This window comes from Vombatus ursinus, unplaced genomic scaffold, assembly GCF_900497805.2.
Source record: "Vombatus ursinus unplaced genomic scaffold, bare-nosed wombat genome assembly UNPS02014814.1, whole genome shotgun sequence".
NCBI classification, from domain to species: Eukaryota; Metazoa; Chordata; class Mammalia; order Diprotodontia; family Vombatidae; genus Vombatus; species Vombatus ursinus.
In genome coordinates, this window is record NW_020954592.1 from 3,038,855 (window position 1) to 3,064,834 (window position 25,980).

The following is a 25,980-nucleotide window of genomic DNA, read 5'->3' on the forward strand; positions in this document are numbered from 1 at the left end:
GGGTGGGCAAGAAGGAATAAGGCAGGACTCCCCCATCCCCCAGCACACACACATATCACATGCTGTAAACAAGATACAGTTCAAAGCACAGTCACACACGAAAATAACAATGTTGAAGCACCAGATCCCTGGGGGCTAGGTTGGTCACAGGGCTGAGGGCTAAGATTAACCCTGAAAATGAATGATGGTGATCCCAGTATGTATCACATAAAGGCAAGAAACCCAGCTTCTGCAGAAACCTAGGTCATGCAACTCCTGTGTTGGAATTGACTCCCACTTAAAGGCTGTAACAATGAAGAAATAATGACCACCCTGGAAAACAAATACTTCACCTGGTGTGGTCATATAGCAAGATCAAAAACAAACGTTTTAGAATGATGACCATTTTGACGTATTTCTACTGAAGATTTCTGCTGTAGTTTGAAGGGGAATTCCAAAACATCATAAATAATGCTTCACAAGCCGCTACACACAGATGCATCATAACGTAACCACTCCAGTATCTCTGCCAAGAGAACCCCCAAACAGGGTCACAGAAAGTCAGACACGACTGAAATGACTCAACAGCAAATAATAGTATTATTGTTACTGCTATTAATATTAGCTGATATCATTAATGATTATCTTTTTGTTGTTGTTCTAGACATAAATAATAATGAGAGGAAACACACAATTGCAGAGGGCTTTTCTTAGAATCAAGCAGACCTGAGTTCAAGTGTGATGCATACCAGCTATGTGACCCCTGGATAAGTCACTTCTTTTCAAAGCACCCAGGCAACTCTCCCGTGCTATAAACTGCAAAGTAGGTGCTAATTTGCATGGATAGAGGGAGTCCCTCACTAGGCATTTAATACACTGATAAAATCACAGGTCCAGGGCAGCTAAGTGGTGTAGTGGATGGAGCACCGGCCTTGGATTCAGGACGACCTGAGTTCAAATCCAGTCTCAGTCACGTAACACTTACTAGCTGTGTGACCCTGGGCAAGTCACTTAACCCCACTGCCTAGCCAAAAAGAAAATTTTAAAAAGTATATTAAAAAAAAAATCACAGGTCCAGCCAGTCAAAATCCTTACCACCTAATTAATAAATCTAAAACCTATAAAGTTATTATAAATTAGTATTATTAACATATAATTAATTTTAATCAATAAATTTATTAATGTTTTATTATCTATTTTAATTTTATTAGCAAAACCTACAGAACTGTTAAAGTTTTAAAATGCATGAAGAATTTTGGGACACCCTGTATTTTTAGTACAAGCAGATGTCACTTCACTAAATAGTAGTAAAGGCTGATAACAAGAATATGCCATTGGCCTTGTTAAATGTAATTGAAAGGTTGACATTTACCTACAGAGAGAGCTTATGAGAAGCCAAGATACAAGGATGGAATCAAAAGGTCCTGCCTGGATGACAATACCAGCGTGAACTCAGCCAACAACCTCTCGGCAGAGAGCCATCAAACAAATGGCAGAATCATGTAGATTTGTTTGTAGAAATGGAGAGGTGGGTTTATAATAGCAATTCACGACTGGAACTTGTGAAAGGATTATCCTTAAGGATCACCAGACTTAGTGATCAATGTATATCATGCAAAGAAACAGTAGAAATGGTGCCATAACACACTGTAGGCTATAAAAGTTTATCAGATATCAAATGCCTAGCAAGACATGACCTGTTGGCTATAATTATACATCCAGTGCTCTTTGATCTTTCCTAGCCTGATGGAGGACAAAGCTATATACTACAAATACAGTCCTCAAAAGTATCTGGAAAACTCAAATGATCAAGTGTATTGGAACCAGATCATTATCACAAACCAAATTGCTGTCCAGTTGTACAGTCTCTTTTCCTGCTGTGTCTGACTCTTCATGACCCCATTTAGGGTTTTCTTGACCAAGATACTAGAGTGGTTTGCCATTTCCTCTTGTAGCTCTTTTTACAGATGTGGAAACTGAGGCAAATAGGGTTAAGTGACTTGCCCAGGATCACACAGCTCAGAAGTGTCTCAGGCTCAATTTGAACTCACAGAGATGAATCTTCCCGACTCCAAGCCTGGCACTCCATCCACTGTACTGCCTGCCTGCCCCAAAATTGTTGTCCAAAATTGTCCAAATGTAACACTGATCTACAAAAGCTCAAGAACAATGTTTTTTATTAATAGATGCTGCTATAACAAATACTCATGTAATTGTGAATATACGTAGAATGAAAAGCTTTTAAAATATAGAGACCTTGTAGAGCAGATCAAATTCAAGCGGGAACAGGAAGAGATACGATCATCCCTATTTTCTTGCCTGCTTGTTATTGTTCAGTCATGTCTGACTCTTCATGACCCCATTTGGGGTTTCCTTGGCAAAGATACTAGAGTGGTTTGCCATTTCCTTCTCCTGATGAAGAACCTGGGGCAAACAGGGTTAAGTGACTTGCCCAGGGTCACACAGCTCATAAGTGTCTGAGGCAGAATTTGAACTCAGGTTTTCCTGACTCCAGGCCTGTTGCTCTATCCTCTGTGCCACCCAGCTGCCCCAAGTCTGCTACTGAATTTTAATTGAAGATATTTTCAGTGAGCCTACAGAGAATAATCTTATATCCTAAAATTTGTATTTAAGTTCAAAAATCTGTTATGTTATGTTACAGAACATTACAAAGAAAAGACTAGTAACAGGATAGCATCTAGTCCCAGGGCCATTTCAATGAGCCCCATTGAAAAGAATGAAAAGAACAAAATAATAATAGTAATAGCAACAACAACAATTGTTGTTTGTTTAGCACCTAAAAGTGTACAAAGCGTTTTACTTACATTATCTCATTTGACCCCAACTACAATACTGAGTTCGTTACTACTGGTATCCATTTTACAGATGAGAAAACAGAGGCTCACAAAGGTTAAGTGACTGGCCTGGGGTAGCTAGTATCAGAATGAATGTAAACTCAGGTCTTCCTGGCTCCAGGTTCAGCACTCTCTCCACCATTTCATATTACTTATAGTCTTAGAGAATTGTCTGGGGCACTGAAAGTTTAAGTGACTTACTCGTCCATGTTCCCTCAGCCAGTACATGGAAAAGATAGGACCTGAATTTAGGTCTTCCTGATACCAAGGCCAGTCCTCTCTATCCACTATTCTATGATGCCTATCATCACCACTCCCATTACCATCACCATCATCCCCATCCCCATCCCCACCATCATCATTACCGCTCTCATTACCATCATCATCATCCCCATCCCCATCACCATCATCATCACCACCATCATCAACATCACCATCATCATCACCATCATTGTCATCACCACCATTATCACCACCACCATTGCCATCTCTTTTCTATTAATTTTAGTTTGTCTACAAAAGGATGAGTGAAGAAGAGAATGAAAGTTCAGTATACATAATAAATCAAAGATAGTAAGAGGATATTGAGGAAGTGTTAGGAAAACTATCACTTATTCTCTTTTTCTTATGCTAAATTTTCAAGTTTATTTTATCTGTACTGAAAAATGGTAATGGGACTGGAGCAAAAAATATCATAACAGAAAACACCGTGTTTAAGGAAATTATACAGGAAAGGGAAAGGGTGGAAAAGAGCTAAGCTGATGTATGTTTTATCTAATGATAACTCTATGGAAATGATAATGACATTACTAGAAATAAATCTTGGCTCCCAGAGAAGGGAAATGGAAAAAATATGAAAGGTTCTTGTTGGTACAAAGGAAAATAAACTGACTAATATGTGGATGTGAGTAAAGAAGTAATGTCTTTTTAAAGGTTTATCTTTAATGTTAAGAATTAAGATGTACCAGACCCTGAAACATCTGTAGAGGAAAGTATTGGTGCAAAATAAAACATATCACTAAATATATTTACCAGGAACAGCTAACAATCCAAAGCAAGAAAGGAATTCACTACATATTTATGTAGTTCCTTAAAATAATTCTAGAAAATTTAAATAAACCTAGATAAATACCACAGAAAATCAACAAAAGCGAATGGGCCAGATTTTAGGCAAAGTAACAGGAAGATCTTGGAAATGCTCATTTTAAAACCTTGATTTACAAGTAAGGCCAAAGAATAGAAAAGTAATGCTCCATCAAAGTTCCATCAGAGAAAAATGGCAACTCAAAAACGGAGGCAGCATTAATTTGGAGTTTATTTCAAATGCAAAAAATGTCTAGACAGACAAAATAAGAGAGTGACATACATTATTACATCTACCTAGCAAATGAGAAAAGGTGTTTGTGATTTCTATGCAGGTGGGGGGCAGGGAGTGGTGATAGAATATCTATATTTATCAGCTAAAATAAACTCTTAAAGCTATAAAGGCCCGAAAGGCCTGAAACAGAGGGAAAGAATTGATGATGATGATGATGATGATGATGATAAAGGGTGAAAAGAACGAAAACAGAACTGTACAACTCACCACAAGTGGGTCCCCATCATATGCTAGGTGGGCATGAGGTAGCCGGATTGCACTTCAAACTAGAATCAGGTTGGGTATGGCAGCACACACCTGTAACCCCTGCTATGGAGGCTTTTTCAGGTTGATGGATTGCTTGAGTTCAGGAGGTCTGAGCTGCAGTAGGGTTAAGTTGCCAGTAAGCCTGGGAGCGCTATGACAAGCCCCAGGGAGCTGTGGGTCGCCAGTATCCCTGTGGAGAGCAGAAATGGCCCAGGTCAGAACGTTGGACCAGGTTAAAGTTTCCACATTGATCAATATCTGTTTAAGACCTGTGAGTAGCTGTTGCATTTCGAAACAGAGAGATCTAGTCTCACCTCTCTCCCCACCAAAACCAAAAACAAACACAAAAATTCCACCACTCTAGGACCATAGAGGCATGGAAGTTAGAGCTAGACGATATCTTATCAGTCTGGATATCTAGTCCTACCTTCCCTTCCTCTCCTCCCCACCATTTAATAGGTGAGGAAACGAGCCTGGAAAGGTTACAGGATTTCCCCAAGAGAATCTAGTTGTCCATGAAGATAAGAGTGTCATACAACTATCCTCTCCCCACTTATCAACTCTAAATTCTTCAGAGAGGCTCCAGAAAAACAAAACTGAACTTGATTTTTCTCAAATTTCCCAAGAGTTTCTTAAGAATACAGAAGTACACTAGAATTGGTCTCCACCAATCTTAGCATGCTTTTCCTAATATAATGAAAGTGTATTACTTTTTTTAAGCTTTTTTTTTTTAAATTTTTTGGCAATTGGGGCTAACTGACTTGTCCAGGGTCACACAGCTAGTAAGTGTCAAGTGTTTGGTCTGAGGCCAGATTTGAACTCAGGTCGTCCTGACTTCAGGGCCGGTGCTCTATCCACTGCGCCACCTAGCTGCCCCCAGTGTATTACTTTTGTTACAATATAAGGTCTAAGTAATTTTAATGGCTGGACCTAATAGAGTTTCCAGTGGGATGGGGGTAGCTACAATCTGGGACGGGAAGCAGCAGATGCTAGAGGTTGGATTGTGGGGAGAAAATTCCCAAATACTGAGGGTCAGGGGTGAGTATGCAATGGTAGGAATCCTTGTAAATGTCTATTTCCTCTTCCGTATGATATACTTAGGATATGATGTACTTGGGGCAGCTAGGTGGCACACTGAGGTTGCAGTTCTCTAAAAACCTACATCCATCTTTTTCAGTATAAATGCTAGAGCTCTTATTATTTTCTTCATCAATTGTGTTAACTAACCCTTATACTTTGTGTCATCTGCTAGTGTGATACGCTTTCAATGGCCTAGTACATCCAATTTTCTTGTGTCGACGGACTCCTGCTGTGTTTATTGCCTATGAGCTTTTCCCCATTCTCCTTCATTGTCCAAGTGGGATTCTACACACACACACACACACACACACCTGCATTATGGTACATTAAGAACACTCTCTTTGGAGTCAGAAGGCTTGGGTGCGTTTCCTGTCTCAGGCATTCACTACCTATGTTGTTTTGGGAAAATTACTTCACCTTTGTGGTCGCTGTGATGGTTGTTGTTCAGTCGTTTCAGTCACGTCTGACTGGTCTTCCTTGTTGTTGTTTTGTTTTTCAGTCCGTGTCTGACTCTTCATGACCTCATTTGGAGTTTTCTTGGCAAAGATACTGAAGTGATTTGTGTTTCCTTCTCCAACTCATTTTACAGATAAGGAAACTGAGACAAACAGTGACTTGCCCGGGGTCACACAGCTAGCACGTATCTTAGGCCAGATTTGAACTCAGGAAGATTCCGGAGTCCAGGCCCAGCACTTTATCCACTGGGCCACCTTGCTAAACATTTACGTTTACTGCTGTGGGCTTCATATTCCTCATCTGTAACATGAGAGAAAGCGACAGGATCAGTGGTATCCATTTAGTGGTTTGCAAAAGATAGTCCAAGGCCTTTGTGCTAGAAATTCTTTAAGGCTCTTTTATCAGCAAATAATTGCCCAATTATGCTAAGTATATACATATATATATAATATATTAATAAAGTAAATAATAGCTTTGTGCTAGAAATTCTTTAAGGCTCTTTTATCAGCAAATAATTGCCCAATTATGGTAAGTATATATATATAATGATATATTATATATATATTAATATATAACATAATGATATGTTATATATTGTATATAATAATAATATACAAATATATTATAAATATATATTTTTTCTCTATGAAAATATGTGAAAGCATGTCTGAAACATTACAGAATTTTTTCTTCAGTGATTTGAAACGGTCACAATAATGTGCACAATTTATTTAGAATTTCAAAAGTTAGAGTTTTCATAATTATAAGTAGAATACAATTTTATATTTTAAATTATAATTTTTTAATTTGGACCTTTGGGGGCAAAAATCATTGTAGACATTGTAAGCCCTTAATGAATAACTCCAAAAGAATATTATGAGTAGTATATTAAATTATTCTGAGGATTCAAATTTTTATTGTTTGTTATTGAACAAAAAAAATAAGTTGATAACCATTGAACGAGAAGGATTTTGAAAGTTCTTTCTAACTCTAAATCTATGATCTACCCTTTCAATGCAAGGTAATAAGCTAGTATAATTTGAAAAGTTTCACCAGTTGATCCAGGAAGATTTTGTCACACTTGGAAGACAAATGGGACTTTTTTTTTTCAAGCTCCCAGGCAACTCTGGAGTATTTATTTTATAGGGATACATCACCTGTGTGTCAAAGGGAAAAAAGACTCAAGCTTTGCAGATGCCATATCTGAATCTGCTGAGTCACTATCATGCACTTGGAGATTAGAGAGCTGTGGGTTCCTGATCCCTGGGCTAACTTTTAGGAGAGCAAAAATCTGCAAAAACTATAATACAATGGACAAACTCCAGAATAAAAGACTTATTGCCTGGCACTGCATTAGGGCTAAGCCCAAGTTAAAAGGCACACATTTTTCTGTGGAGGTGACAAGGTTTCACAGCTCCTCATTAACTGGACCATAAAGGAGCACCGACGTGTGCGTTGTACGTTGGTGATTGTTGTTTGGCTGTTGCCAGGAAGTCCAGTGAGTGGCAGGTTTGGAGTCAGGAAGACATCTTCATGAGTTCAAATCTGGTTTCAGACACTTACTAGGTGTGTGACCCCAGGCAAGTCACTTAACCTTGTTTGCCTCAGTTTCCTCATCTGTCAAATGAACTGGAGAAGAAAATGGCAAATTACTCCCTATCTTTGCTAAGAAAACCACAAATGGGGTCACAAAGAGTCAGATATGACTGAAAAACTAAACAAGAACAGCAAGGAAGACCAGTCCCTTAGTGGGAAGGACAATGTGGGAAGAACAGATTAAAAAGTTAGCATTGTGGTTGGACTGATTGATTAGTGGTGTGAGTCAGAGGAAGAGAAAATTGTAGGAGTAAGTTACTGGGGGAAGAAGGGTATTGGGTGGGGAAAACCCAAGATATGGGTCTAGGAGCTCTGGGAGCTCATGGGTAACACTTGGTTTGTGGGAGTGTAGAGAGAGAGAATAATGGGACAACACAGAGGTTGCCACATCCCAGGTGCTCCGTACCCTAACATTGTGCATGCCTCCAGGGCCCAGTGTCCTCCCATGCAACATCAGTATTTGGAAAGCACTGCTGAAAGAGCCTGACACTTCATACCTAAATGCCCCGGTAGTCTCTGTTCAGGACACAGAATTGCCAAGGGAGCAGAAATAGACCAAGAACTTGGATAGTGTTGGAGATCAGTCTGAGTGAAAGTAGGTCTATAACAATTAGAACTGTAACATCAGAAAAAACGTGTCTCCTGCCAAGGCAGTGTAATGCAATGATGGAATGCGGGCTCTTTTACTTGTCAATACAAATTCTCTTCGAGTCTGTGAATTGTAACATTATGAAGGGATCAAAATTCTCTGGATAGTAACTAGAAGCCAGAGATGTGGGAAATTCACCTCAGTGCACCTGAGATCTTTATTTATGTCACGTGAGGGCCTCTAACAGAAAGGTTATGTCTCATTTAAGCACCTAATCATGGATCATAGATCATAGATTTAGAGCTGGAATGGATCTCAGGGGTAATCTAGTCCAATCACCTGAATTTTACAGATGAGGAAACTGAGGCCCACAAAAGACAAATGACCTTGCCAAGGTCACACAGGTAATAACTGACAGAAGCAAGATTTTAAGTTCTCACTGAATTGCCTTGTATGTGCCTATTTTTATCTGTGGTGTAATAAAGGTAATCATGGCACCCACCCCTTACCCCAATCTGTTCTGGCAAGAGCACACTCCATTGAATCATTCATGAAGCTGAGTTGATCTTTTCTGGCCACTTCCAGAAAAGTGTGTTAACACAAGTGTGCTATGGCTCAGTACTGAAGGACTTGGCACTTCTAGATGACACATGACACAGAATTTCCTTGGTCCCCATAGAGGACCAAGAGGATATTGGGGAGATAGTTTCCATTCCTGTGCTCTCTCTTCCTATCTACTCACCATGAGATAATCTCATGGGACTTTCTCTTGGACTTCCTGTGAGGCAGAGAGGGACCAATTCACCTTTATGTGTTATCTTCCCCCATTAAATTATAAGGTCCTTGATGGCAGAGGATGTCTTGTTTGCATTTATATAGTACCTGACACATGGTAAGCACTTAATAAGGCAATAAGAAATCAGATAGGGAGAAGTTGAAGAAGAGAGAGAAAGACAGAGAGAGAGAAGGGACAGAGAGAGAGGAGAGAGGAGGGAGGGAGAGAGGAGGAATAGAGAAAGATAGAGAGAGAAGAAGGAGGAGGAAGAGGAAGAGGAAGGAAGGGAGGGAGGGTGATTGAAGTAGTAATCTATGGAAGAATACTGGAGGGGACGCATCAAAGGTATATGTCCTTACCAGAGAGATAGACTACTTCAATGTCATAGATTAGGAGAAAAGAGAAGGGAGTAGGGAATGATAAGATATTTTGAGATAAAAAGAAGGGGAGAAGAGGAAGGCCATTTTCTAAGTTGAAGATAGAGGTAGGATCCTCAGCTTAAGAGAACAAAGAGGGATAGTAGAAGAAGCTGGAGGAGGGGGAAAGGGCAAGTTTATATAAACTTTTGTAGGGAGTGAGATAGGGAATCAATTGTTGTTTCAATTGTGTCTGACTCTTTGTGACCACATTTGGAGTTTTCTTGGCAAAGATACTGGTGTGGTTTGCCATTTCCTTCTCTAGCTCGTTTGACAGATGAGGAAACTGAGGCAAAGAGCGTTAAGTGACTTGCCCAGGATCACACAACTAGTATCTAAGGCCAGATTTGAATTCCAGTCTTCCTGACGCCAGACCCACCACTCTATCCACTGGGCCACCTCACTGCCCCAAGGGAATCAATTAAAAATAAGAGGATTATTTTGTAGCAGTGAAGATTCAATTGAAGTTGAATAACATGAATTAATTATGTACCCGTCATCATGGTTGTGTGACTTTCTCCACCTCCATTCAGCAGCACGTGAAAAACCACCAAACAGGCAGAGAGTGGGAGTAATTTAGGTCTGGTGTTTGGCAAGAGGAGACAAGATGAATGAGCAAAGATTTTGAGATCCCTTGTCAGAGATCCTTGTAATGTTTAATTGGCTAACTACAGGGTCAAAACTGGAGGGGAGGGGGAAGTCAGAGCAAGGGTAATGGCCTGAAAAACTACTAAGAGACAGAGAGATTTGAGTCTCAGTGAGGGCATTCCCCACTCCCACCAGTCCTCCACACAGCCTCCAAAGTGATTTTCCTAAGGCATAGGTCTGGCCAACTCACTCCACTCAATGAACTCCAGCTGTTCTCTTTCACCTCTAGGATAAACTCCTATATCTGGTATTCAGAGCTCTTCAGAACCTGGCCCTAACTTACTTTTCCAGTCTTGGAACTTCCAATGCATTATTCTCCTTTACACACGCTATGGTTGAGCCAAACTGGCTTTCTTACCATTCTTTATATAAGACAGTGTATTCCTTGGGTCCAAGCCTTTGCACAGGCTGTCCCCTGTGCCTGGAATGCATTTTCTCATGTCCATCACTCAAACTTCTTTTGAAGTTCAACTCAAGCTCAAGATACTACTAACTCCTCACGCAAATTATTTTTATCTATATTTTATATGCCTACATATGTATATGTTTGTCTCAAATGAGAAAACATTTATAAAACATTTAGCACAAGCGCCTGACACATAGTAGGCTCTTAAAAATGCTTGTTCCATTCCCTTATCCCAAAAGAATGAGGCCCTTGAAAAGTAGGGACTTTTGCTTTCGTCTTTTAAGTCCCAGCACATAGCACAATGACTACTCCATAATAAGCACTTAATAAATGCTTAGTGATTAAAAGAAGAGGATATTTTCATTCCTGAGGGATAGGTTCTTTGCTAACAAATTAACAGGCATTTGCCCTAGATTCTCTGGATTTGTTATAAAGCTCTCTTCTCTCCTTTAAATACTCCTTCAGTTCTATTTATCAGAGGGGAGAAACCTCAATTAGGTCCTGACAGATTGAAACACCTGCTTATCTCTCTTTTAATGAGGGGTAAGGGAAAGAGGGTTTCTAAAACTATAAATCTTGAGCTCTAGAATGTGGAGGGTTAATGGTACAGTTTTTCCAGAATGAAAAAAGAATCTGAGATCCAGTGTTCTACTCTGCACTCAGAAAGGTTCCATGTTGGTATTACTTATTTGCAAAATATTTAAAAGTAGGGGTTCTTCAGGAGAACACTGTACACAGTAACAGCAACATTGTGTGATGACCCACTTTGTTAAACTTAGCAATGCAATGATCTAAGACAATTCCAAAAGACTCGTGTTGGAAAGTCCACATCTAGAGAAAGAACTATGGAGTCTGAATGCAGGTCAAAGCATACTATTTTCTCCTTCTTTTGTTGTTTTTTGCTTTTTCTTTCTCATGGTTTTTCTCCTTTGTTCTGATTCTTCTCTCACAACATGACTAATGTGGAAATATGTTTAATATGATCATACATGTATAGCCTATATCAAATTGCATGCTATCTTGGGGAGGGGGAAGTGGCAGGAGGGGGGGAAATTTAGAACTCAAAATCTTATAAAAGCAAATGTTGAAAACTAAAAATAAATATTTTTTAAAAAGTAGGGGCTTTTAATTTTTTACATATGGGGTCCATGACCTTGGAAAGGAAAAAAAAGTACATCTCTATTTTCACTAACTTCTAACAGAAATTTTGCATTTCTAATATGAACATTAGCGATGAACCTTATTATTATAATGGGTCCACAAGCATCGCCAGACTACCAAAGGGATCTCTGCAGTGGTGTGCTGGAGCCAGCTCTAATGATTCTAGAGAGCCAGTTGTTAAATTTCCATTGTGAGCATTACCCCTTAAAAATGGACAAATGCTACCATCAGGGCTTCATTTTTTTTTTTTTGTCAATTTCTAGACTTGAGAAAGTGATGGAGAAAATATTACAATGTGGATTAAATTTTAAAACAGGTAGTATATACTTTTGAGGGGCAGAGTTAACTTTTTGTTAACATCCATGAACCTCTGGGGGTCCATGCCACAAAAATGGTTTAGAATGGCCTGACTAAAGAAATGGGCCAAGGTGTATGGAAATCACACTCAATATGGCTAGAAGGAGACCCCTGAGTTTTTCTTGCCAGAAAGAACCCATGTACTGAGAACAATGAAAGGCTACATAGTAGAAATAAGAATGTTCTTGGAATTGAGAGAGACCTAGATTCAAATCCCTCCAACACAATTTGTGCTTATGAGCAAGTCGTTTGACTTTCTAGAACTTTATTTTTCTCACATGTAAAATGAGGATAATGATATGATCATGAGATTACTGTGAGGATTAAATGAGATAATGAATGCAAAGTATTTTATAAACTTAAAAGTACCATATAAATGTGAGCTATTATTATTACTACAGTGGTGGCCATATTCCAACCAACCAAAATACACCACATGTCAGCCACAAATTTGCAGAAAGCATGGGCTAAATGAGCTCACTTCCAGGGAATGAAAACTACTCATTGAAGAAGGGATTCCAAGTAGCAAAGTACTGGAAACAAAATAGATGGCCATTGATTGATACATCAATGAAATGAAATATTTCTGCGCCATAACAATGATTATGAAGAATACAGAGAAGCACTTACATGAACTGATGCAAAGTGAAGTAAGCAGAACCAGGAAAAACATCTATAATGACTGCAAAAATGTAATGGAAGAAATCATAAAACCTCAAATTGAACAGTATGCAATCATAATGTTCCAGTTTGGCCCTTAGGAAGTAAGGAAAAAGCTTCCTCTCATTCAGTTTCCTGGAAAGACTGGTCCCTTCCAGCTTTAAATCTATGATCCTATAATTCCATGAACTCTTCTTTGCAGATATGGGGGGATGTTGGTATGGAACATTGCATACACTGTTTAATCAATCAACAAACAAGCATCTATTAAATGTTCACTATGTGCCAGGCACTTTTAGATGTGGTGGTTACTTCTGTTGAAAAATCTTTTTTCAATCTCTTTTTTAAAATCTATGTTATGAGGAATGGCTTTTGGGAGAAGGAAGGGAATGTGTTTAGACAAATGGGATGTAAAAATAGAAGATAATCAAAGTGTCTGATGTTCTGAAACTATAAGACTTTCTTCACTTTTATTTTTGGGGTTATTATTTTTAGAATTATTATTGTTTTTGCAACATATCAGTGCACATTCTAGCATTTCTGTGAAGACTTTCTTTTGCCTTTGTAGCTTGCTAAGATGGAATCTTCTTTCTCTCCGGTTCTACCAGTTAATAACATTACATGAATCATAACTACAGAGAGGTTCCAAGGGTTCTTCTGAAAATATTTTTGCTCAACATAATGTCAGGAACAAAAACAAGCTTTGACATCCAAACAGGTCATCTTCTCACCCACCAAATATGGTAGCACAGAGACTATGATGTACAATTCCACTGCAACCTATTTATCTGGCTGAAAATACACTGTGTTGCTACCACTAGGGCTGCCATCTGTCACCATTTTAATCTCATTCATTACCAGGGTCAATCTGCAGACAAGCATGCTTGTAAGGTTGTCCTTGAAGAAAACTGGAAACCTCGTAGAATGAGTTAAAACCACTTTATTTTTCCAGGAAAGGATTTGGAGCAAGCTTTCGGCTTCCAGCCAGCTTGAGAAAACTGCCTGGGAGTGACATTGCTGAGATAAGCTGTTGCACAGCTCATTTACAAGGGAATGCTCAAGTTAGCTCTTCCATTTCCAGGCACAGCTCATTCATCTACCCTAAAAGTGATTTTTTTTTTTTTTTGTAAGGGAAAAGTTAATAACCTTTCAAAAACGGGAGAATGGGTAGAGGAGTAAAGGTAATAGTGACAAAGAGACAGCAGAGCCGGTGAGAAGGACACATTGCTCCAAAGAGCAGGAAACCTCGACAATGGCCTTAAGAATTCAGGATGGGAGCCTCTCATCCCTCCAATGGTTGCCCTTCATGACTTCCCCTGATACCCTCTGGAGCAGCAGCATCATTTAAGTTTTGGGACCCACTCGGTATGTGGATTTCAATTGTGCTGGCATCAGAACCTGGGGGAAAAGGAGAAAGGACTCTGTTATTGATAGTCCTTTCTGTATTCTCTCGATGCTTTGGCAGCCAATCTCTTGAAATGTTCATTGTACTCAAACCCAAATGGTTTGCCAGTGGCAGTCAAAATCCCATTGACATAACCAATGAAAAGATGTTGCATTTTCCCTTCATGCATTTTTTCTTACCCGAGTGAAAGGACAAATCTGGGCAGAATAATCTACGATGGCTTAGTAGACTGATGCAGGAAATATTCAACAACATTATTCAATGACCAAGTGCCTCCTATATCCAATTTTGTGTGTTGGATGTTAGAGAGTTATGCCTCAAATTTTATGTTTTTGTCTAGGAAAGGACCAAAAACTCTGTTGTTCATCTTGGTTATCCACATTATTCCCCAGACTTGAAACCAGATGACTTTTGGCTGTTTTCAAAGATCAAACCCACACTGAAAAAACAGCTGGTAAGTATCAGAGCTGAGATTCATTGATTCAAGGAAGATTTAAGGGCCTCTACTACCTGTAACTTAGTGTGCTGGGTATTGGGGGAATTACACCTCCAACCTCAGTTATCCACCTTCCCTTCTACAGAAAGAGAAAGTTTGGTATAATGGAAAAACAACTCTCAGTCAGAAGACCTGAATGAGTCTCAGCTCTGATATTTACCAGTTGTTTTTTGAGTGTGGGTTTGATTTTTGGAAACAGGCAAAAGTCATCTGGCTTCAAGTCTAGTGAATAATGTGGATAATCAAGATGAGCAATAGTATTTTTGGTCTTGACAAAAATACAAAATATTAAAATTAATTTTTGTGTGTAGCTCATAAATTGTTTTAAAGGCAGACCCAGATTAGGCATTCCAGAAATGTTATTGTTGGAATAAGTGTATTCCCTTCCAAGTTGACTCTTTTGAAGGACCCAGTCATTTGGAGGCATTTTGTTTGTTTGTCTTAAAGAAACTCATCAGCTACTGGACTGTAAATTACTTTCATACAGGAATTAAGTCTTATCTGAACTTTGTGTCTCTGCCAGCAGAATTCTCTGCTTATAGAAAACATTTAAGAGATACTTGTTGAACTGAATTATTTCATAGTTATACTCCTTATATACACTATTACTAGTGAAGAGGTAAAAAAAAAAAAAAAACTCATTCAACTCTTGTACTGAAAGAGTGATTGTCGAAGATATAAAGTCAACCAGGGTAGATTCGATGTATTCAAGAATCTGTCCTAGATCTGGAACTCTTCAATATTTCTCCCAATATAGAATGATCTCAATATGCTGACTATATTTGTCAATGGCATCAATTTGAGCAAAGTAGCTAATAATTGAATTCTTCAAGGATCTGTAATTTTGCTGGTGTGGGTATGCTTTCCATAAATGCAGAAGAAGGCAACTCCTCTATACCTTAGTGTTTAGGCTTTGAGAGCTGCTGTAATAAAAACAGGAATCTTGCCCAGGTAGCTGCTGTGGGCATCTGGGGATTATATAGGTTATTACTGTCCTGAGGACCCAACACCAAACCATTCATGGGAGAAAAATGGAGGTAGATTGGGGGAATGTTAAGCTATAATTGTTGAAGGGAGTGGGTTAGCTACGTTGTAAATAAGAGTAGGTTTGCTGTTACGGGAAGTGTGAGATGCAACCCATCATCTTACTCTGAAATTGGTGAATTATACACCCCTTGGGATCAGACCATGGTTCCCCCTGGATGCCAGAGTCTTCACTTTGGACTAGAGACAGCTGCCCTAAAGAAGTGACTTCAAAATTTTTACAAAAGTAGACCCACATGTACAAAAATATTTATAGCAGCTCTTTTTGTGGTGGCAAATTGGAAATTGAGGGGATGCCCATCAATTGGGGAATGGCTGAACAAGTTGTGGTATATGAATGTAATGGAATACTATTAGTGCTTTAAGAAGTGATGAGCAGGCAGACTTCAAAAAAACCTGGAAACTGATGCAGAGTGAAATGAGCAGAACCAGGAAAACATTGTACACAGTAACAGCCACATTATGGGATGATTGACTTTGATAGATGTGGCTCTTCCCAGCAATTCAAGAATCTAAGACAACTCCAAAAGACTCACAATGGAAATTGCTATCCACACCCAGAGAAAGAACTATGGAGTCTGAATGCAAATGGAAGCATGCTATTTGCTCTCCTTTTCCTGTTGTTTTGTTTTATTGCTTCATTCTTGTGGTTCCTCCCAATAGTTCTAATTGTTCTTTATATCATGACTAATGGGAAAATATGCTTAACATGAATGTATATGTAGAGCCGGTATTGGATTGTATGCCATCTTGCGAAGGGTGGGGAGAGGAAGAAGTGGAACGGGGAGAAAATTTAAAACTCAAAATCTTATGGAAATAAATGTTGAAAACTAAAAATAAATTATTTTTAAAAATTACAAAAGAAGGAAAGCACTAACAAAAGTTCAGTGAGTGAAGCATATAGGCTCTTGTAGAAACAAAATGAGACCTATTCAAAAGTGGACTGGGTTGCTTCGAGGTGGTGGGTTCTCCCTCCTTAAAAGTCTCCAACCAGAGGAGACTGAATGACCACTTACGCATGTGATCATGGGGATTCTTGTGATTTGATGTGGACTAGACAGCACTGATGTTCCTTACAACTTTCAAATTCTGTGAGCGTTATTGCAAATTTGCAAGAGAAGAAAAGACTAGGCATACTGAAAAGACAAGTTCATGGTGCAATGAACTCCACAGTGAAACATGATGTGACAACAGATTTCAGTGCCATTACTATGGAGACAAATATCTGATATAGGGATATAGAAAAGGTAATTCCTGTGGGATGAACTAGCACCAGTCAAGCCCTTCCCACAGTATTGGGTTCAGTGTTACACTTCATATTTTAAGGAAGATGTGGAGAATTTGCTCAGAGTCATAGGAGGGCACAGAATGAGATTAAAGAGTTACAGAAGGGGATCTATGAGGAGAGGTTAAAGGATTATTCAACTTGAAGGAGTCAAGGCAGGTTCTAGGTGGAGGAAGGGCTATTCCAGGAAGTACAAGAGCCAGCTGTTTCCCATTACAGCTAAGGACAGACCCAGGGATTTGACTCTCTACAGGAGGACGATGAGTTAGATAAAAGGAAGAACGGAAAAGGTGCCCATCCATCCAGAAAAGTGAAGACTTCTTTCTTTGAAGACAGGGAATGGAATGGATGACCTTTGGACAGCCCTGAGAGCTCTGGGATTGCATTCCTAAAAAAGGAAGGGCTTGTGGCACAATATAAGCTATTTATGACCTTGCCTGAACCCAAGTTTTTTTGAAGTCCTGAGCTCATGGGAACTTCCATGAGTTTGTGGTTTTGGTTTTTTTTTTTTTTTTTAATTAAGACTGGATTGTCATGTCACATGGTGGCAGATGATCTAAGTCTGACCCCAGGACATTCCCATCCATAGCCTCATCTTGTAGAAATCACTAAGTAGTAGAGTTTTGAAGGAATTTTCTAAACTCCCATTACCTCCTCTCCCCCTTCCAACTCTCCCTTGGTTTCCTTAATGAACAAGGGTTTGCTTTTTGTTTTGTTTTGTTTTTGGTTTGTTTTGTTTTAGGAAGGAGTAATGATAGCTGAGGGTTGGGGGAGGTGCAGAGAAATAAACTGTGAAGACTGAACTTGCTTAAATGAAATCCTCCTTGATGCTTAGTTTGGTAACGATTTGCTATTTAAGTGGGTTTCCCTGACATTTTTATTCTAATCCTAAATATCTCCTTAGATGGCTATTTGATGGACCAATGATTAGCTGCAAGGAACTAGACTGCAAGGGCCAGCTAAACTAAGCAGGGAGGATCACAGCTAAGCTATTGCAGACAGATGAAAAACAGTTATAGGAAAGGGGCCTATAACTTTCTTCAGAACTCATCCTAATTCTTACATCCTAATGTCATTAGCAGAAAAACCTTGCTTCTGTTTTCCGTGGGAAAGCTTTGGGTGATGAATTTAATTAGATCACTATCGCCCCCTAGTGCCAGTTGGCATAAGCACCCTTTGATAAATAAGTTACCTGATTAATAAGTAAGCTCTTCCCAGTCCCCTACTGAATGGGGTAACCAAATGTGGACACGCTATTCCATTAAGGTTCAGTGGCTATTAAACTCCTCTTTATACTTCTGTCTGATTTCTGATGGATGCTAGGCTGGCTGTGCCCTTTGAAAAGCCTTCTGATCCACAGTTGACTCAGCAGCCAGCCCTTGAAGGATGTCAGACCCAGTGAACATACGATAGCTGCACTTGGCTCCTTCTCTGCTCCTGGACTCAAATCAAGGCATTGAATTTGATCCGGCCATCCTGTAGAGTCAATGGCCTTGTTGTATGTCTTCCTTTGTGTCCCCATGAGAGCTCCAATCCATCAGGCCACCTGTACTGTCAGGTCCCAGGCTTTAGTTTCAAGGGGTGTCAGCAGGATACGGTGACAAGAAAGTCTATATCTCTGGAGCCTAATCCCCCTGAGAATCCACCTTGTCTGGTTTGGTTATTTCTGGGCCCCAGAATAAGGTCTGTTTCCTGAGGGCATTTACTAGATGAAGTTACTGTGAGGATGAGTAGCTAAAAAGAAAACTCTACTCATGTATCATGACAGGAAACAGGTATGGGGAAGGGTCCATATATTTAAATTAAGTGACCACGAAGAGCAGAGCTTTGCAAATGGCTCCATAAGGAGAGCTCTGTCTTGTAGGACTTTCAGATGATAAGCTGTCTTACCATGACAAAGAGAAATTCTCCAGTAAAGTTGGCTTTGAATTTCCCAGGTTCCCACATTCAGCTTTCCCACTAGTTATCGGCTCTTCTGGACTCAGAGAGAAATGGAAAACTAGAGGAGCTGCTATTTCTCCAGGTTTCTCACATGTGGTTTCACTTATCTTTACTACCTTCTTATTTGGGAACTCTGGCACTAACCATCAGAAGCAAGTGGGGGGGGGCAGAACTCCACTGCCCTCCCACCAATACCACCATTTTTCTGCTAGAGTTCCACTTTTGAAACAATGCCGTTTTTTTAAAACACTCACATACACTATCGCAGAACCAGTTTTGTGCTCTCTAGAAACAAATGCAACACAAAATACATGGACAATCATAAAGGATTCTTGTTAGCCTTTTTTTTTTTTAAACACAAACCGAAGTTCAAAAGTAGCTCTATCCATATATGTTAACTATGCTTCTGTAACAGGGTAAAACTAGCCGGTTTTAACTGTTAAGCACAAGCATACATGTTACCTACGCATTTAGGTATTTCAAAAAGCAGAATTATCCCCAGGAATATGGCTGGGTCTTTTGGTGAAGCAGCAAGCTAGGAGAATAAATACTTAACAAAACTCTTCCCAGTGGCCCAGAGTTCAGTATACTTTCCTAATCTGAAATGAAGACATTTCAGAATAGGACACTTTCTTACTATTGATCTCCAAAGGTTTTTTTTTTTTGGTAGTTACTAAATCAGTCCACTGGATAAGCTCCACCCGACTGGGGAAAGAGGGGTTTACCAACCACATTCCCAATCTGGCCTGAGGGCTTTTCCAGAGTGGTCCAGTTCCTAGGGATGGAAATCCTGACTGCAGCAACTTCCTTGCACTTACTCCGGACTGGAAATGCTTCTGGGGATTCTCTCCAGACCACCACAGCTTCCAGAAGATGATAGAGCAAATAAATCCTTTCCAAGGACCTGCTCCATTGCAAAAACCAGAAAACTAACAAAGTCTACAATAGTCAGTCCTGAAAGTCTCTCAACACAACCCTATTACTATTATATATTCTGTATTGATTTATTTGCGTAATGTTGTTTCTCTCCAATAGAATATAATATACTTGAAAACAAGGATTATTTCATTTTTTATCATTTTGCACCATGCCTGGCACTTAGTAGATGCTTAATAAATGCTTGTTGAATTGAACTGAAAGTTGGCCTATGAAATATCATTTGACCCTGAGAACTATTTGTGAAAATTGTGAAAACAAATGACATTGAAACACTTAGGAAATCTGAGCAATGTAATGATCAATTATTATTCTAGAGAACTTAAAAATGATAAAAATAATAACTAGCAATTATATAGCGCTTAGAGGTTTTCAAAGTACTTTGAACATGTTACAACTCTTTGAGGTAGGTGCTATTATTATCCCCATTTTACAGATAGGAAAACAAAGTCTGAGAGAGATGAAGAATCACAAAGCTAGTGTCTGAAATGAGATTCCAATTCCAAGTCCAGCACTTTTACCCACCATATCATCTTGTTGCCTCAATAACAATGAAGTTATACTGCCCATCTCTTGATAGAGAAATGATGGACTAAACATGCAGAATGACACATATTTGGACATAGTAAATATGGAATTTGTTTTCCTTGACTATACATTTTTATTATGAGTTTTATTTTTCTTTTGTGTGAGGGGAGAAAATAAATATTTGTTAATTGAAAAAATTAAATTTAACTTAAAAACTTATCATCCGAAAGATGTGTGAAACAATCCAACTGGTGACATAAATAGCGAAAGCTTTTCTTATATGAAGAAAGTTATCTTCAGGCATTGTGGGCAATGTTCAATCAACAAAAAAACTTTTATTTTCATGAAATCCTATGCAAAACTCTTGAGGATTTCAAGTTTAATTGAAATTCTAATAAAAATAATTACCAAAAAAAAAAGGGGAGAAATTGGCCTAGTCCCACAACAAACCTTCCTAACATACTCCTGAGTCACAGCAGGTCTCTTGGGCTTACAGAGTTCCAGGTCTATACATCCTTAAAGCTGCCCTAGTCTCCTGATTAGAGGTACTTTGTCTGCAATGGTTTCAATTGGCACAGATATAAAATTCATGCCATATTCACCCTATCATCCTGTTAATTTCTTAGCATGTACCAAATCAGCAGAATGCCAAGGTTTAGAAAAGTCACTATAGGAGACCCTGGGACATTAACAAACTCTTTTTGTCAGTTCCTTGCAGCTCATAAATTAGCTTGGCAGAGCCCTATTAATCCTTAATAAAAGTGAGAATTTAGTAGTATCCATTTAGGGAGAAAAAACAAGGGAGAGATGTATAGAAGTTAGGAGCTACTTTATTTGTTGGAAATGTCAACCATCAAGACACAGTAATGTAGACACTATCAATGGAATGCCTCACGCTGGCTAGAGCTATCCTTCATCTATGTCTAGACAAGCCTTTTTAAAAATAATGACCCACAGGCCCTCCCTTGAGAGTAGCTCTGTACAGATAAAGATGTATGTGATCTGTACAAACAAACAGATCTTGTGGGAGGAAGAGAAGGAAGAATGTTAATGCCAGCTAGGTCCAGAAGAAGCAATTCCAGGAGAATGACACAACTACATTTGAAAAAAGAACATGATGTTTTTACTAACACCAGCAGTCCTCTCCCAGAAGCATCCTTCCCAGACTGCCACCATACACATACATACACACACACACACTTCCTAACCTTAAGTAGGTTAACAAGATTTAGAATTCTAATTGTATCCTGGAGTTTTGCTGTTTCCCATTTCATTTTGTCTATGCTGCCTACTTGATGGATTGAGTCTCTGTTTTTATCACTCTCCTCTCTACTCTGGCCAAGGATCTTAATTCAGTTGGAAATTTCTGCTAATGTGTCAATTGTCTGATCTGTTAGTCTGAAACTAGAAAGGGGTAGGGCTGGACATTCACTCATAATCATTTAAATACCAATGCAATTAAGCCTCAATTTGTTCACCTGTAAAAGGGGGATAGCTACACAATAGTTAAAACAATCCATGTTCTCATTGATTTGGCTGTTCCTTCCAATGATGAAGCTTGTCCATGGCCTCCTGTAAGTTTGCCACATGGGGACCACTCAACATGTCAGAGGCCTTTCTTGATTTCTCCTAACATCATGAAGATGCCCGTGGAATACACTGCACTTGTCCTTTCTCTGCCTGGCCACAAGAGCAGCCTAATCTCTCTTCCTGTTGTACATTTTCTTGGTATCATTCCAATGTCTATCTGTGCTGTTGCATGGTGGTAAGACATGGAACTCAACAGTCTCCAATTAAAAATGAATATGACACAAAGGGCAAGGGAGAGATGCACGGTGAGTGGGAGCCGACGGCAACATATAACCAAGAAGGAATTTTGAAGAAGGAAAGGAGTAAAAGATGTTGATAGGGAAATGTATAAGAAAAAAATAGGGATAATAATCCTTCTATACTTTACATGGTTGTTGTGAGAAAAGCACTTTGTTAACCTTAAAGTGCTATAAAAATGTTATCAGTTTTCAAGGCTACTCTGAAAATTTAGTTATGTGCCTACAAATATGGAATAAAGATTGGCAAAGCTGAAAATGACGACTTGACATTGTTTTTCCTAAAGTTATTTTTATTATTTTGTCCAAAGTGATTATGGGATTTTTTTTGGCTCAAACCTCTGATTTCCTTGCTATAGGGAATTCCCAGGGAGGAAACTCCCAATATTAGTGTGAATCCATAACCATTATACAATTTATAGATAAAAAATTTTCCTGGAGCACTGAGATGTCTAGTCACTTGCCCAAGGGTCACAAAGGCAGCTAATTAGCATTGAGAAAATGAGAAATGAAGCAAAGAAACAACAAGGTACAAAATAGTTCTAAAACTTGTTAATTTGTTTAAGTGTGTGTGTGTGTATGTACGCGTGTCCGCACACACACGTGGATACACACCAGAAGCAGGATATTTCTGACTCTATGAGTTCTATATGATAGAACTCTATATAAGTTGTCTATCCACTCCACCATGCTGGCTCTCTAATGAGATTAGTGAATTACTAATTTTTCCAGAAGTATTTTTGCTTCAATTGACGATGCCATCAATATGAACATTTGCTCCAATCAAGCAGATTTCAACCTCTTGGTGCCTGCCCATTCTTATCTTATCTTACTGTAAATCCCATACAGGGGATGCACTCAACATATGAAAGGCCTTCTTCTGGTTCTGTTGACACTGTATCAATATCAATGGAAATGCCCTATCATGGCATGGAAGTGTCCTTGGGTATTTGAAGGTTATTCCAGCAGAGAACAAATTCTGGTAAGTTTAACCATGCTGGAAGTCAGTGTATATGATCCACTGGCTCTTTCCCCATTTCCTACAAATATGCCTGTGTCTCCTCCATCCACAAAAGACCCTAACTTGATCCTTTTATCCCTGCTAACTATTGTCCTATATCTCTTCTGCCCTTTGTGGCTAAACTCTTGGAGAAGGTAGGTGTCTCCATTTTCCTCTCACTCTCTTCTTCTCCCTTTACAAACCACCTTCCAACATTATCATTCCACCAAAACTACTCACCTCAAAGTTACCAGTGGTCTAATTCCCAAATACAATGGGTCTTTTCTCAATCCTCATTCTTCTTGACCTCTCTGCAGCTTCTGACACTGTTGATTACCCTCTTCCCCTTGATATTCTTTCCTCACTGGATTTTTGGGACATCATTCTCTCCTGGTTCTCTTCTTACCTATCTGACCCCTGCTTCTCAGCCTCCTTTGCCAGATCTTCATCCAGATCATACCCTCTAAAGGTAGGTTAGACAGTCAGTCACAGGATCCAGTCCTGGTTCCTGTTCTCTTTTTCTTCTATACTAATTCATTTGATTAGCTCATCAGCTCCCATGAATCTAATAACAGTCACTATGATGATGATTCTCAAATCTACCTAACCTGTCCTAACCTTTCTGCTGACCTCCAATCTCACACTTCCAACTGCCTTTCAGACATCTGGAACTGGATGTCCAATAGACATCTTAAACTCAACATGTCCAAAACTAAACTCATCATATTTTCCCTTAAACTCTCTCCCCTTCCTAACTTTCTTATTACTTTGGAAAGCAATATCATCCTCCCATTTCCCCAGGCTCACAACATAAATGTCATCCTTGCTCCCCACCATCTGTTACCCCTCATATCCAATCATTTGCCAAGGCCTGTTGAATTCACTTCTGCAACATCTCTTGAATAAACTCCCTTCTCTCCACTGAGGGTACAGGCCCTCATTACCTCATTCTTTGCAATAGCCCGCTGGGGGGGTCTGCCTGCCTCAAGTCCCCCCCTTTCCAATTCATCATCTGTTCAGCCATTAAAGTGATTTTTTTTTTTTGGTGAGGCAATCAGGGTTAAGTGACTTGCCCAAGGTCACACAGCTAGTACGAGTCAAGTGGTTGGTCTGAGGCTGGATTTGAACTCAGTTCCTCCTGACTTCAGGGCTGGTGCTCTATCCACTGTGCCATAAAGTGACTTTCCTAAAACATAAGTCTGACCATGTCACTCCCCTACTCAATAAACTTTGTTGACTCCCTATTGGCTTCAGAATCAAACACAAAATCCTTGGTTTCACCTTTAAAGCCCTTCATAACCTAGGTCTGTAACCATAACTCTGTAAAATTTGGATAAAGTCAAAAGGCCACACTTAAAAATTAGAGGGCCACATAGGTCCACCAGGCCATAGGTTCTCCACCCCTGATCCTAGCCCCTCCTACCTTTCCAGTCTTCTTAAACCTTACTCTCCTCCATATACTCCATTGGCCATTGCCAATGGCCTCTATGCTGTATCTTGAACAAGAATCTCCATTCTCCTGACTTGGGGCATTCTCTTTGGCTGTACCTCATGCCTGAAAGGCTCTCCCTCCTCATCTCTACCTTATAGCTTTTCCTGGCTTCCTTCAAATCACAACTAAAATCCCATCTTCTACAGAAGTCTTTTCCTAACTCCTCTTATTTCTAGTATTTTCCTTCTGTTAGTCATTTCATATTTATCCTATTTATATATTTCTACATATTTGTTTGCTTGCTGTCTCCCCTACTAGATTATGAGCTCCTCAAGAGTGGGGATTATCTTTTGCCTCTTTCTATATCCCTGGCACTTAACACAGTACCTGACATACAGTAGGTACTTAATAAATGCTTACTGACTGACTATGTTCTCAGCATCGGGCTATATTTGCTTTCTGACAACTAGCCTATCTAAATAGAGCAAAGTGTATCAGCAATAGGCTAGGTCACTTGGAACTGAAATCTCTGACCACGGCAACCTTGAGAGATATACATTTTATTCATATAAAAATTAGGACTTCTAATTAAGATGGTAGTGCGGAAGGTTTAGGAGAAATTCAATTCTCCAATATTTTGAACAAAGATCTAAAAAGGGGCACCAGATTAAAAAATTATTAGGAAATCCAAAGTGAAACAATAACAAGCATCTTTAGACAGTCTGGGACTACACAAAAAGAGAATCAGACTCATATGGGTATTGGGAGAGGAATCCTTCCAGGGATGTCAGCATAAACTCAGCTAAATAGGCCAGAAGCCTGCCATTGGTGGGACTGAGATGCTCCAGGGAGACCTGTGCTTGGCAGTACTATGACTGGTGTGCACCAAAGAGACTGCTAGTCAGCAGTACTTAGACTAATGATGATACTCCACGGGGGGCCAGAAATAAGCTTTAACCAGCATCTGAAATCTGCTAGTGTTTTGAAGTCAGGCACACCAGGGGAGGAGCCCAATAAATCAAATTCAGGACCAAACAGGGGCTAACCACAACGTAAAAGAGGACATAATATGGAGACTCCCTAAAAAATAGGGCCAATCAAAAAACCTAGAGAGTACACTATAAAAAAAAAGTACAAACCACAAAGACATAGTAAAATAAGAGGGCAAAATAAAAAATAAAAAGAATCCACCAATATTCTCCAGAAAGAAACCCCAAAATGAAAACTCACAGGAATGCCATAAACATTCAGAGCTTACAGGTCAGATGAAAATACTGCAAGCAGCCAAAAATTAAAAATTCAAGCACCAAGAAGCTATAGTCAGGATCACACAAGATTTGGCAGCAACTGTTACAAAAGAGATAAAAATTTGGAATTTTGCCAAAAGGCAAAAGAGAAAAATTTGGAACCAAGAAGGACTTATCCCACAAGACTGAGTATTCTATGGGTGGAGAGGGGGGAGGAGGGAGGGAGAGGGGGAGGAGG

General features: G+C 39.3%; 1 protein-coding gene across 2 annotated transcripts in view; it reads right to left on the reverse strand.

The window, feature by feature from the left end:
* Positions 1–13,543: 13,543 nt before the first annotated feature.
* Positions 13,544–25,980, reverse strand: part of GPR143 (G protein-coupled receptor 143) — a 57,891-nt gene continuing 45,454 nt past the window's right edge. For both annotated transcript variants that reach the window (XM_027835416.1, XM_027835415.1), the window contains one exon: positions 13,544–14,000. In XM_027835416.1, the coding sequence (XP_027691217.1) occupies positions 13,885–14,000 (116 nt within the window). In that variant the 3' untranslated portion in view covers positions 13,544–13,884. The remainder of the gene's footprint in view (positions 14,001–25,980) is intronic.